This window comes from Gossypium raimondii, chromosome 13 (assembly GCF_025698545.1).
Source record: "Gossypium raimondii isolate GPD5lz chromosome 13, ASM2569854v1, whole genome shotgun sequence".
NCBI lineage: Eukaryota > Viridiplantae > Streptophyta > Magnoliopsida > Malvales > Malvaceae > Gossypium > Gossypium raimondii.
In genome coordinates, this window is record NC_068577.1 from 56,559,016 (window position 1) to 56,573,024 (window position 14,009).

Consider the following 14,009-nt stretch of genomic DNA (forward strand, 5'->3'; position numbering starts at 1 on the left):
ATTGATACACGTGTTAAGCTTATAACATCCATGGATGTCTACTCAAATTAGCTCTAAAACAAACCAAGCCACCATGCATGCATGCTTTCCTAAATACCAACTTACAAACCAAAGGATTATATACATGTCAAGTCCATGTGTGACCATGATTTCATATGAAACAAAAACAAGGTTTCGTTATCTTACTAAAGCTTTTAAGTAGATGATTTTTTTATATATTTTATAAATTAATTCGATAGATTTCATTTAATCAATTAATCTTTATGAAATTTTCTTTATTTTTTAGTCATATACTTTAATCCGTGACCGTGACACATGAAATAAATTCATCGTAATGACTTAAAAAGCGGAATAATGAAATAATTACAATTTTTACCAATGAATCCGACTGATATCACACACAACACCGCATATCCCAGGCACGTAAAAGACGTGTACAGCGTTGTATACAATAATTTCGCAGTAACCTTCGATAATCCACACAAAAAAATTTTCCCATCTTCTTCAATCAATTTTCCTTCAAATTTCTCCCTATTTTAATCCCTTTTGATCTCTCCCAAATTTTCTTTCATTTCCAATCAATAATTTTTCCTCCATTTTCACCGGAGGAAAAAAAAAACCCATCCGACACGATGCCGCAGACAAGCAACAACATCGTCGGCTTCGTCAACCTCCTTTCATTCCTTATCTCGATCCCGATGGTCATCGTCGGCGTGTCAATGAGCCAAGGGAGTGCAGAGGAATGTTATCAAGTGATGGCTAAGCCAATGATCATAATCGGAGGTTTCTTCATGTTTTTTTCTCTGGTGGGTATAATCGGCGCGTGTTGCAACGTGACGTTCTTGCTTATTGTTTACCTTATCCTCATGATGTTCGTTATCATCGTCGGCATCATCTTCTCTATGATTACGATGATAGCGACGAGTAAAGGGGCGGAGGAAGTGAAAACCAGAGAGGGTTATAAGGAATATCGACTTCCCGATGACCCTAATTGGTTGGCTATGGCAATTTTAAAAGAAAAGAGCTGGGAAAGTATTAAGAGTTGTTTAACTGTGCCTGAACATAATGTTTGTACTGACTTAAAAGAAAGACAAATTAATAGTACTGCCACGGAATTAGACCAGAATGAGTTAACTCCTATTCAGGTATTTCTTTCTTTGATCCCTCTACAATAATTTTTATCATTTCTAGTCATTCTGCATTTTGGTTTCGATTTTGTCGATGGGAGGTTGCTCTCTGAACCAATGTTTATATTTAGATTTAACATTAGGTTTTTGTCTCTCAACTTCGCAGAGAGCCCTATTCATGGAGTTTAGTGGGAGCGCTTGATCCATCAAGAAAATATTTTAGCATTTGTCTTTGGTAGGGTTCAAACCCATGCCCTTATATGGCATTAGTGGATAAGAATACTACCACTTGGCTGTTGAGAGGAGATTTCTCTCAAGGCCAGTCTAGGACCCTCGATGTAGGTATTATTCCTGGGATGCATATACTCAATTTTAGTCTGAATTTTTGCCTCTTGACTCTACGAAAAGCCCTTAATGGGTTCATAGAGTTTAGTAAGAGCGTCTAGTCCACTAAAGAAATGTTTTAGTATTTGTTTGTTGATAAGAAATGCTCTTATATGACATTAGCAAGTAAAGATACTATCACTTGACTAGAGTCAAGAGACAAAAACTCTTAACTAAAATCAAGTACAGACAACAGAGTTGGTCAAATTATTACTATTTTTCTAATTAGTTAATTTTAGTTTTTATACTTTTCGAATTGGTCAATTTTATTCTTTTTACTTTTTAAATTTTAAAATTCCAATAATGACCGAACAGTAGCAATGGAGTTCATTTGGTTAAATTCTGGTATTAACCATGCAGTATACATAAAGTTGTAGTAGATTAAGTCGTCATCATGTTCTCCATTTAGATCATTTTCAGGATTCTTTTGGATAAATGGTAAATTTAATTTTGATGAGATTGAAAACGGTAGTGGTGATGAGATTAACTACTGTAGCGGTCAAATTTAAAACAATTGTTTGATATGTGTTTTAATTCAAACGTAACAATTATGATAAAATGAAAATAGAAAATGATCATCAAGTACATTAAATTAAAATGTATATACAATAAATCATTAAAATTTATATTCAAATTAAATAAAAATAATTAAAATGATCTTGACTAATTATAAATAAAAATTATTAAAATTAAATTAAATTAAATAATATATATTAAAAATATGTTATGTTAAATAATAATTAAAATTATATTTCAACTAAAATAACAACAACAACAAAATGAAAAGGGTGAAAAATAATTATATAAGTCCAATTTTGTTACTAGAGATAGTCTACTTTCCGATTATATTTTTAACTGATTTTTTCGAGGTTTAGATTATATCTTTAATAATATTTATTAATGTAATTTCATTTATTAAAATTTATTTTTAATATATTTTATATAAAATTTAAATATTTTATTAAAATAATAATTTAACATTTTTTATTTCACTTAAAAATAGAATTAATTTTACTAAAATTTGAGATAAAAAATTCTTATAGAAAATTAATTTAGCAAACATACTTATTAAAAGTTATTATTAGCAAGGGCAAGGGCAAAGTCAAATGGAGGTAAGGAGGGGCCTTGACCCCCTTGGATCAGTGGAAAATTTGCTTTATAGCTCCCTTTCCAAAATTAAAATATTCAATTTAGTTCTTTTTAACTTTTGATTAAATGGAAAAATTCTAATTTTAGCCCTTTTGAAATATTAATAATTTAATTTAAGCATTTTTTTCAAATTTTATAATATTATCTTAAACCCTAAATAAAATTTTTAGCTTCATTCTGTCTACTGATCGGATGTTCATCTTCATCATGAATAACCTAAGTTCAAATTATAATTATACCAATAAAATTGTTATAAAGAATAAAAAAAAATATAAAAAATGGGTTTTACAATAAAATTAAAATGTTATTATGGAAATGGCTGATTGTATATATAAATTGCAGTCAGGTTGTTGTAAGCCACCGAGCGAATGTGGGTTCGTATATGGCGGAATGACGACGTGGACGAAAAACAACGGTGGATCATCGAAGAACAATGATTGTAATCTATGGAATAACGACAACAAGACACTGTGCTTCGACTGCCAGTCATGCAAGGCCGGCGTCATATACGGCGTCAAAGATTCTCGGAGGAAATCGTCGGTCGTTAACATCGTGTTCTGCATCTTCATCGTCGTTTTCTATTTTATTAGTATTTGTGCTTTAGGGAACTCTGCCAAACATGGTTGAGGTTGAATATTTCACTCTTTGTTTCCATTATTTATTTAATTTTTTAATTGGATTTTAACAAATATTTTCAAAAACAAAATTGTTGATTTATTTATTTATAGAATAAATATTAAATTTATACAGATTCAATGTGCAATTTTGATTTGATGCAATTATATATATGAAACTTGAATTGTTGTTCATATGTACATATGAACTTTAGTCCAATTTGATAAAAGGGGAAGTCAAAATATTTTTTTTTGGAGGGTTGAATTAGAATTATAAAATTTTAAGAGAGCTAAAATTGTAATTTGTTATTGAATGTAAAATTTTGCAATTTTCAAGGAATTAAACTATAAACTTTTTGCTTTTGGAGAGCATAATTGAATTTTAAATTTTAGGAGGGACCAAAATATAATTTTACCATTAATTTAACTTAAAACTTTGCAAATTCTCAAATGACTAAAGGGCAATTTTTCATGTTAAGGTCTTGGCTTCGACCTTGATTTGATACATGAATATTGATTTGGTGCAACTATACAAATAAAACTTGAATTGTGATTCATATGTATAAATAAAACTTTAATTTTGATTCAATTGTATATATTTAAATAAATGAATACATATGCTTATTTTCATATCGAATTAATATAATTATTTGTGTATGCGATATATTAATGTAAAATGGTGCTAATTCAATAATGTTGTTACTGGTTTGTGAAAATTGAATCAAAACAAAGTTTCACGTATAAAATCACACAAAATCAAATTTCATATATTGCATTAGACATTAGATTAAAATTTATATATAATTTTGATATTTATCCAAAAAAGAAGAAGAAGAAGAAGAAGAAGTTGGGCATCTTGAGCTATTGCCCCCAAAACCAGCGACTCAGTCATTACTATCAAGTTCGGCATCAAAGTTTATCTTCACATGATTCGACAAAAGAGGGCACCATTGCCCTTTACTATTTTGAGAATCAGATCGAATGGTTAAATCGATTGAATTAAGATATCGATTTAAAATACAAGATTAGATAAATTAATTTGTGAATCAATTGAAACAATTAATCAATCTAATTAAATCGGACGGTTGGGGATATATTACTATTTAATAATAATAATTGCTATCTACTAACTTAAAAAGCACAATAACACAATCTAACAAAAAAAAAAAGGAAAGTTGTTGAAAAATCTCATTTTATATTAACTTCTTACATTTAATGGATAGAAGGGTTTGTTTATAAATTCATCTTCACCATTAAGATTTGTTCATGACTTGGGTTGGACTCTAACAAAATTTTAAGTTCATTTGATAGGTTTCAACTCAGCCTGAAAAACGGGCCTAATGTTTTGCCCAAGCTCGACCTAGATTATAGATGCTAAATTTGGGTTCGGTCCGACTCGTATTAAAATTATTTTATTTTATTTTATTTTATTTTATTTTATTTTATATAAAAAATTTTAAAAATATATAATACATCAAAAACATTAAAATAAATGTTTTCCAACAAATTGAAAATAAATTTAAAAAGGTCTTATAATTAAATAACATTAAAATATGTGCAACTTAACAAGCAAATGCCTCTAAAATAGTAGTAAAATTAACAATAAAACAAAAGTTATACAATATTCAAATAACAACAACAAAATAGTAGCAACATAATAGTGAAATGGAAGAAAAACAGTAGGAAAACAACAACAAAACATTAGTTTGTTTTTTTTTTTTACAAATTCAGGTCGGGTCAACCCCGAGCCAAAAAATCTTACTCGAGGCCTGGCCTATTTTCTAAACGAGACAAATTGAAAATTCTTGAGTACTTCAGAGTGTGTGGCCCTTTAGATGGTTGAGCTGTGTATTTATATGATATGGTTATTGTTCATGGATGTGATATCAAGGTAGGTTCTCATGCATGCTGACACGTACCGTATTCTAGAGTTAACACGTGTTTTCAATATGTGGGTTTGCCTATATGGTTTTGCAAACCCACATCTTGTAGCCCATAGAAACGCGCGAGCACCTTACATGCGAACCCAAAGTGTGAACCGCATAAAATGCGGATCAAGACCCACTTGAGTCTGGGCCCGGACCCAATCAAGTGATATAGTAAGTATTAAAACAAAATTAAATTTTAAAAAATCGTTATACTTAAATAACATTAAGATAGATGCAATTTAATAAGCAAATACCTCTAAAATAGTAGGAAAATTAACAATAAAACAAGAGTTATACAATTTTCAAACAAAAACAACAAAATAGTGAAATGGCAACAAAACAATGATAAAACAACAATTTTTTTTTTTGCAAATTCAGGTTGGGCCGGGCCCGAGTCAAAAAACCTAACTCGAGGCTCAACCTATTTTCTAAACAGTTTTTTTTTTTTACTAAACTCATTTTTCAGATTTATATTTTTTCCAAAACCCTTCTACTTTTCGGATAAGCCTCTGGGTCAAATCACCTGGCCCGACCCATGAACATGTCTATCACCATCCTATGAATGAACTAATGTTTTTAATAATAGAACTGGTGGTCGAATCAGTCAAATTATCAATTCATCGGTGCGACTGATTTAATTAAAAATTCAAAAGAAAAAATAAAATATTGAAAATTTAAAAAAAATCTGTTGGTACCAATTTCCAATTAAATTAATTCAAAACCATTCCCAAACCGTTACCCCATCAATTTCTGATCCGATGGGATTAAAATATCGAACCCTTCTCTCTCCTCCCTCCATATATATATATATATATATCTCCCCACACCCTCTTCCAGACCCAACCACTAGAGCCATTAATTCCTTAAAAGCTATTTACACCCATCACAACAGCTGTGCCCAGTTAGAAGATAAGAACTGCGGGTCATCATCATTCACCCCCCTCCCTTTTTCTTTTCTTTTTTTGCTTCTTCCATAACTGTTCCCAAATAGCTCTGATTAAAAATTTAAGACACTTAGCTGTAACCCTATCTTTTTTTCCTTATTGCCAGCTACATTTTTTGTTTCCTTTTTTCTTGGAACCCCTTCTTTTTTGAACCCTATTCTCTGCCGCAAGCATGGTTGCACCACTGTCAGCTTGGCCTTGGGAGCACTTGGGAATTTTCAAGGTACCTATATCTCTAAATCTATATATATATATATATGCGTATGTGTATGTATGTTGCTGATATTGGTTTTTTGTCTTGAATTGTTTTGTGTGTGTGGCGATCAAAGTATATACTTTACGGTCCTTTAGCTGCAAAAGCATGGTATTCATGGATGTATGAGGATAATATACTTAAGGATCTATGGTGTATTCATATACTCCTTATATGTACACTGAGAGGGCTCATTCATCAACTATGGAGCTCTTACAACAACATGTTTTTTTTAACTCGCAACCGTTGGATCAAGCAACAAGGTGTTGATTTCAAGCAAATCGACGATGAATGGGACTGGTATGTATATATATATATATATATAACATACATGAAATATTATTTCCAATGTAAAATTCCAATAAAATAAAGGTAAACTACATCGTTACAGGATTATCAGTAAGTTTTTGTTTTGGTCAATTAACTAAAACAAATTACAATTTGATCATTAAACTATTCAAAAAGTTTTCATTTAAGTTATTGGATTGTTAAAATCGATGTTATATGGCTTTCTTTGTTTGCAGTGCTTGCACAAATCGAAAGCTCTCTTTTTGCTTCTCTTCTACAATTCAAATTTTTTTTCATAAAACAAATTTAGACGTCATGAATCTACGAACCAAAATTCAAACAACTTTTTCCTCAGGTCTCCAGCACTAACCGTTAAATTAACTTGGATCTAAGGTATGTTCTTCTACTCGTTAATGGGTACTGATCTACCGTTTCAATTGTCTAATCGTCACTTGGAGCTCGCTGGCAGAACTTCGAAAAAAATACTTAGCGGTCCAATAATTAAAATCAAAAGTTTTGAATAATTAAATGACCAAATTGTAAATTTTTTTAATTAAGTGACCAAAACAAAAATTTACCCATAATTTAGTACAACTTACACTAAAATAAAAAATATATAATCTGAATTATATTATTGTTATGTTGCAGGGATAATTTCATAATCCTTCAAGCTATGTTAGCTTCAATGGCCAGTTTGATATTCCCATCTTTAAATACACTTCCTTTATGGAACCTAAAGGGGTTTATTGCTTCATTGTTACTACATGTTACCATTTCAGAACCTTTGTATTATTGGGCACATAGATTTTTTCATAAACCCTACCTTTTCAACCATTATCATTCACTTCACCATTCATCACCAGTACCCCATCCTTTTACAGCTGGACATGCAACACCATTAGAGCACCTAGTGTTATGTACAGTGATCGGGATTCCGATAACGGGATCGATTCTGATGGGTTATGGATCCACGGCGATGATCTATGGCCATGTTTTGGTTTTTGATTTTTTCAGGTGCCTTGGACACTCCAATGCTGAAGTTGTCCCACATGAAGTTTTCAATAAGTTACCTTTACTTAGATATTTCATCTATACCCCCACGTAAGTAAATAACTATAAACCTTTTTTTTTTTATGATTGAATGTTCTTTTTTGTTCGTTTACACAGTTCATAAAGATTAATCCTTTCAGGATTTATAATTATCTCTCTCAAAAATATTGTTTCTAGGTAAGGACAACCGAAAAATTGTTTTAAACGCGCCAAAAATGAATAATAAATAGCGGCGGAATGTAATTTTAAAACTATTCGTAAAAGTTGAAGGGACTATATAAATAATTTTTTATATTGGGGGACAAGGAATTTCTTCCCAAATTTTTAGTTTGGTTATTTTAGGTAATGGTAGGAAAAAGAAAAAGTTGCAAGTTGTGAGAAGGAAAGTTCATTTAAAGTTTTCCCAACGAAAGTAGGTTAAGTTAATGAAGTTTTTTGGATCGTTAAGTATGCATAAGTGCTAACAGTTATTGCTACTTAATAAACATAAATTATTCTTCAACAATATCATTTTTTTGTCCTCTTTAGATGTGCGGTGGTTGTAATGTGATAAAATTTTTAATTTTACAATTACAGTAATTTATTTTACCGTCACCATTATTTTTTATCTTACTAAAAATAAACACATCGTCTTAATCAAGTCAGCACCGCGGTTACTATTACAACTTGATGGTGGTTGACCTTAATTATATGTCTTTAATTAAAACAATAGCTTGTCTTTGTCAAAAACAAACCAGGACCGGTTTCTTAGTTGGCACCATTAATGAGCAATGTTATGTTATGCCAGGTATCATAGTCTTCACCACACAGAGATGGAGACCAATTTTTGTCTGTTCATGCCGCTGTTTGATGCACTGGGGAGTACACTTAACACCAAATCATTGGAGCTACATAAGAAAATTACCTCAAATTCTGGTAGATTGAATTTCATTAATTGAGAAATTATTAGAATATCCTATCATATATAAAATGAATTATATTATTATGAGGATATTTTTGTAGGAAAAAACGGGAGGGTACCGGATTTTGTGTTCCTAGCACATGTGGTGGACATAATGTCGGCAATGCATACACCGTTTGCGTTAAGATCATTTGCGTCGACCCCATTTTGCATGAGGATGTTTCTGCTACCGTTTTGGCCACTTACGTTTATCATAATGCTAGTGATGTGGGGTTGGTCTAAGACCTTCCTCTTCTCTTTCTACAATCTTCGCGGCCGTTTGCACCAGACATGGGTCGTTCCTAGGTTCGGCTTTCAGGTTAATCCGCTACTAATCTATTAACCAAGTTTATAAGTATAATTACAAGTAAAATTAGAACGATTTTGAAAATGATTCACACGTACTGAGAGTTAAATATATAGAACATAAAAATCAATATTATCAAAGCCTCGTTAGCTAATTAGATTATTAATTGATTAATTATTGCAGTATTTCTTACCATTTGCAACAAAGGGCATCAACAAGCACATAGAGGAAGCCATATTAAGGGCGGACAGATTGGGGGTCAAGGTTATTAGCCTCGCCGCTTTAAATAAGGTCAGTCTTTGAAATGGTAAAATTAAGATATTAAATATTTTAATTTTTTTTAATTTTATTTTTCTAGATTTTACATAATAAATAAATAAATAATCATCATAAAAATATTTATTATTTTATAAAAAAGGGTGATTTTTTTATTATAAATTTTTAACTAAATAAAGATCCGATTAATTGTGTAATAATATAAAACATAATAGAATATATGTTTTAAATGGGCCCTAGAGCTTTGACATGGTGGTTGGTAGTTGGGACTTGGGAGGAATACTGTACTTTATGTATTATATTTATTACACTATTTACGTAATAAATGTGTTCTGTCCAAAATGTTATGCATGTTGAAGCTCTTTGTACTCAAAAAGTATTATTGTATGGGAGTGAAGTCCGAATTTTTTAGAGGTCGGAATTAAATTATATATTTTATGATAGTAAAAATATAATTTTGTCATTTAATAATTTATATTTTTATAATTTTTAAAGAATTAAATCAAATTTTATCATTTTTGGGGTTAAAGTATAATTTTATCATTACTAATTAAAATTTTATAAATTATAAAGAACTTAAATAAAAAATTTCCATTTTAAGGACCAACCCTTAGATCTGCCCTATTATCAGATGAAAAACTTTTATAGCAAAAGATTATGCATATTATGTATTATGATTTATTATAATGTAATTATGATCACAATTAACTTGTGACTTCAAATAATTTATGTCCCTACCACCTCTAAACACTGTAAACGGAAATGAATGAATGCATGCATGCAATTTTACTATTAGTTTTATATTTTATGAAAATTATGAATTTAGTATATGTATTTTAATTTGATTAATTTTAGTTCGTGTACTTTTTGAATCGGTCAATTTTAGTTTCAGTATTTTTAAATTTTGAAATTTTAATCTTGAACCAAACAATAGTAGTTAAATCCAGTATATTTAAATTCAATTAGTAGTCTTGTATTATCCACACAGTTGTAGATTTAGTCTGTATTCTTCAATTGAATCATTTTAAGTCCCTATACCTTTCGATTTTTAAATTTTTAGTCCGACATAAATAACCATTACTAATCCATTAATTGAATTTTTAGTGAGTAATATGTGGAAATAACAAGCTGACATGGCATTCACATATGATAATATGTCTACCACATCAAATTTTGAAGATAGAAAAACTTAATACATTTAAGTTATCGTTGGTGAGGACTAGACCTGTCCATGGGCTGGGTTCAGGCCGGGTCCGAAAATTTTTTTGGCCCGTCTCCTAGCCCCGGCCTCGGCCCGGCCCGAAATATGTGCTTGAAATTTTGCCCATGCCCGGCCCGAGAAAATATCATAAGCCCGAGCCCGGCCCGACCTGGCCCATTTTTAATAAACATTAAAAATTTATTTTAAAAATAAAAAAATATTTTAAAAGTATTTTAAAATTAAAAAATAAAAATAAAAAATATATATTTATTATATTCGGGCTGGGCCCAGGCCATAAAAGTGGTGCCCGAGGCCTGGCCCGTTTTTAGCCCAAGCCCATATTTCGGGCCTATATTTTTACCCGAACCCTCCCATATTTCGGGAGGGCTGTCGGGCCGGGCCGGGCCGGGCCGCCCGGCCATGGACAGGTCTAGTGAGGACTAGAATTTTAAGATTTGAAAAGTATTGGGACAGAAAATGACGTAGAATTTAACCCACCACCTATTTTACTGTCCAAACCACGCACGCATCCATGCAAGGCTTTAATATCTGTGAAATAAAATACAGCAATGTAATGACTACATTTAGTGGGTTTCAACTGAATCGTGTAGAACGAGGCTCTGAACGGAGGAGGGACACTGTTTGTTAACAAGCATCCAGAGCTTAAAGTGAGAGTGGTTCATGGCAATACCTTGACGGCTGCGGTTATCCTTAATGAATTTTCCAAGGATGTTAAAGAAGTGTTTCTAACAGGAGCCACCTCAAAGCTCGGTAGAGCAACCGCTCTCTACCTCTGTAGGAAAAGAGTTCGTGTTCTTGTAAGTCTTTTAACTCGAAACTTTGCTCTTTACCGGATTGTTTAGTTCAGTTAGTTCGTACAATGTCATCGTCTATAGTTAGTTCTTTCCTGATATACTTGTTAACTAAGAACTTTTTTGCATCAAACAAAATATCTAGATATGTTTGCTTTATTGGTGACCAATTCTAGTGTTAGCCACTCTAGCATTATTGCACATGTCATGAATCAACCTCAATGTCGTTAACTACATGTTTAGTTGGTTGAGAATTTATTAGCGCTTTTAGTGTGACTTAGCCTTAAATTAAGTTACTCTTCACCCAACTTTTCATATTCTAAAAAAATATAATCATTACAAAAGTACTAATAAAGTAATTGCTTATGACTTAAACATGTACATATAATATGCAGATGTTGACTTCATCGACCGAAAGGTTTCAAAAAATACTAAAGGAAACCCCCGTGGATTGCCAAAACTATTTAGTGCAAGTGACCAAGTACCAAGCTGCTCAAAATTGTAAGGTATGAGAATACATATATGCATGATCCCTGTATATCGTTGTGGGTTGCCTCCTGGCTCTATTAAAAGCTCAAATAGGTTCACAGAATGAGTCAACTGAGTTTTTAAGGATACGATAGGTTTATAGAGCATGAACGTCTTATGGGGTGTGTGAGAAGACTAATCACATGCGATGTATGATTAACCTAAGTAGTAGTTGTTTCACCCAAAAAAGCTCTATATACTATAAGGCATGAATTTGAGTCTAACTATACACAATTACGCATGATTTATCTTCTTGAACATCCAATGAAACATTTTTGTGAACCCTATTAAGATCACTTCAAGTACTTAACCTTTTTATGGAAATAAGAGACAAAAACTCAAAAAAAAAAAATACAAAACGTGTTGATGGTTTGGTCTTGTCTGGCCCTCTACGTATGTAATATTACATACTAATGATGATTGAAATGGTTGTAATGAAAATTTTAAACAGACATGGATAGTGGGGAAGTGGATAACACCATGGGAGCAAAGCTGGGCTCCATCAGGAACCCATTTCCATCAATTTGTTGTACCGCCCATTTTGCCTATCAGAAGAGACTGCACCTACGGTGATCTAGCTGCCATGAGGTTGCCACCTGATGTTGAAGGCCTTGGTTCTTGTGAGGTACTCTCCTCCCCCAACCCCGAATCTTCCATCCCCTACCTAATTATTATTAATGAAATGAATGAAACATCAGAATCAATATAATAATATTTACCAAAAAAATCAATATAATAATACCTTGAGTTCCATAAGATTGAGAACTTAAAAGTTTTGAGGTTTCAACTTTGAGTCTCATCTAAAGACAATTTCAAAAGGGTAGCGAAGTTTTGTCCTCCTTTAAAATGAAAAAATTTCAATTTTACTCTCTAAGATGTATAAGTTTTAAGTTTGTACACATGATAAAATTGCACTTTTAACTTCCAAAATGATAAATTTTGATCTACTCTTTTAAAAAATTATAATGGTGAAGTGCATTTTAGTTCTTATAAAAATATATAATTTAATTCTAGCCCCTCCAAAAAATTTGGGTAAACTATAGTAGAGGTCACCCAACTATGAAAACTTATAAAATTGTCACCCAATAATTTTATCTTTTTTGGTCACCAATTAACTTACATAAAAATAGAAGCACCGAAGAACCCAAGATAGTTAGGTGACTAAAAAACACAAAATTGAATAATTGAGTGATGATTTTTAACTTTTCATAGTTAGGTGACAAAAAAGAAACATAGTTGGATAACTATTAATGTATTTTACCCAAAAAAAATTCTGGCTTCATCCCTTATCTTATCTAAATGCGTATGTTCTTCTTATTGATAATGATTGATCCTATCGAAACAGTATACAATGGAGCGAGGAGTGGTGCATGCATGCCATGCAGGAGGTGTAGTTCATCAGCTAGAAGGCTGGAGTCACCATGAAGTTGGAGCAATTGATGTGGATAGGATTGATCTTGTATGGGAAGCTGCTCTCAAACATGGTTTAAAGCCAGTCTCAAGTGTAAACAATTGAAAAAAAAAATTCTTTGTCATCAATAAATAACCATCAAACAATGAAGGAGAAAATTTAAATATATATATTTTTTATTTTGAAAATTGAAACATATATTTGGTTTGTGGTTTTATTCTCTTTATTAAAATATACAGTGTTTGGAGGAAAACAAATATGATACACTTTAAATTGATAGAGTGCAATGCAAGTAATATAGGAAGGTTATTTTTCTTTTCTATTTTTTTTTTTGTTATAACTACTCATTATTAACTCAATAGAGTTATGGGATGCGTGAGTATTAACCCTTTAATTGTACAAGTAAAACGAGAACAAAATTTCCATATAAACAAAGGCCAACAAAACAACATACCCAACTACAAAGATCAGAAAAAACAGCTGAGGACCTCAATCCAGTACTAGACAAAGCCTCGCGAAAGGCTAATAAACCGTACAGTCTGACCGGTTAGATTAGGAACCATATGGTATATCAGTTCGAAAAAATTGAATTGATTTTTTATTGAACCACTCCGAATCGGTTTAATTTAGGGATGAATCCAGAATTTTTTTAAGGGGTTGAAATTGATTTATAAGTTTTTTATAAGTCAGAATAAAATTTTATCATGTATTAATTTATGATTACATTATTTTTAAAGGGACTTAACATATATTTTTTTCATTTTGAAGGAGGTTAAAGTACAATTTAATCATATATT

General features: G+C 31.4%; 2 protein-coding genes across 2 annotated transcripts; both read left to right on the forward strand.

Annotated features, from left to right (window-relative positions):
- Window positions 1-561: 561 nt before the first annotated feature.
- On the forward strand, window positions 562-3,310 carry LOC105781247 (tetraspanin-8). The gene is made up of 2 exons (XM_012605789.2): window positions 562-1,145; window positions 3,003-3,310. The coding sequence occupies exons 1-2, from the start codon at window positions 633-635 to the stop codon at window positions 3,285-3,287; spliced, it is 798 nt and encodes a 265-aa protein (XP_012461243.1). The 5' UTR covers window positions 562-632; the 3' UTR covers window positions 3,288-3,310.
- A 2,730-nt stretch (window positions 3,311-6,040) lies between these two features.
- Window positions 6,041-13,410, forward strand: LOC105783337 (very-long-chain aldehyde decarbonylase CER3). Its single transcript, XM_012608735.2, has 10 exons — window positions 6,041-6,369; window positions 6,476-6,699; window positions 7,336-7,788; window positions 8,525-8,652; window positions 8,740-8,996; window positions 9,168-9,275; window positions 11,073-11,279; window positions 11,669-11,779; window positions 12,253-12,426; window positions 13,147-13,410. Exons 1-10 carry the CDS (start codon window positions 6,319-6,321, stop codon window positions 13,315-13,317), a joined length of 1,884 nt encoding a protein of 627 aa, XP_012464189.1. The 5' UTR covers window positions 6,041-6,318; the 3' UTR covers window positions 13,318-13,410.
- Window positions 13,411-14,009: the final 599 nt, after the last annotated feature.

Coding starts and splice junctions, on each gene's coding strand:
- LOC105781247 (XM_012605789.2), top strand. CDS start 633: ATGCCGCAGACAAGCAACAACATCGTCGGCTTCGTCAACCTCCTTTCA. Junction 1,146..3,002: donor ATGAGTTAACTCCTATTCAG/GTATTTCTTTCT, acceptor TATAAATTGCAG/TCAGGTTGTTGTAAGCCACC.
- LOC105783337 (XM_012608735.2), top strand. CDS start 6,319: ATGGTTGCACCACTGTCAGCTTGGCCTTGGGAGCACTTGGGAATTTTC. Junction 8,997..9,167: donor TTCCTAGGTTCGGCTTTCAG/GTTAATCCGCTA, acceptor TAATTATTGCAG/TATTTCTTACCATTTGCAAC. Junction 11,280..11,668: donor GGAAAAGAGTTCGTGTTCTT/GTAAGTCTTTTA, acceptor TATAATATGCAG/ATGTTGACTTCATCGACCGA.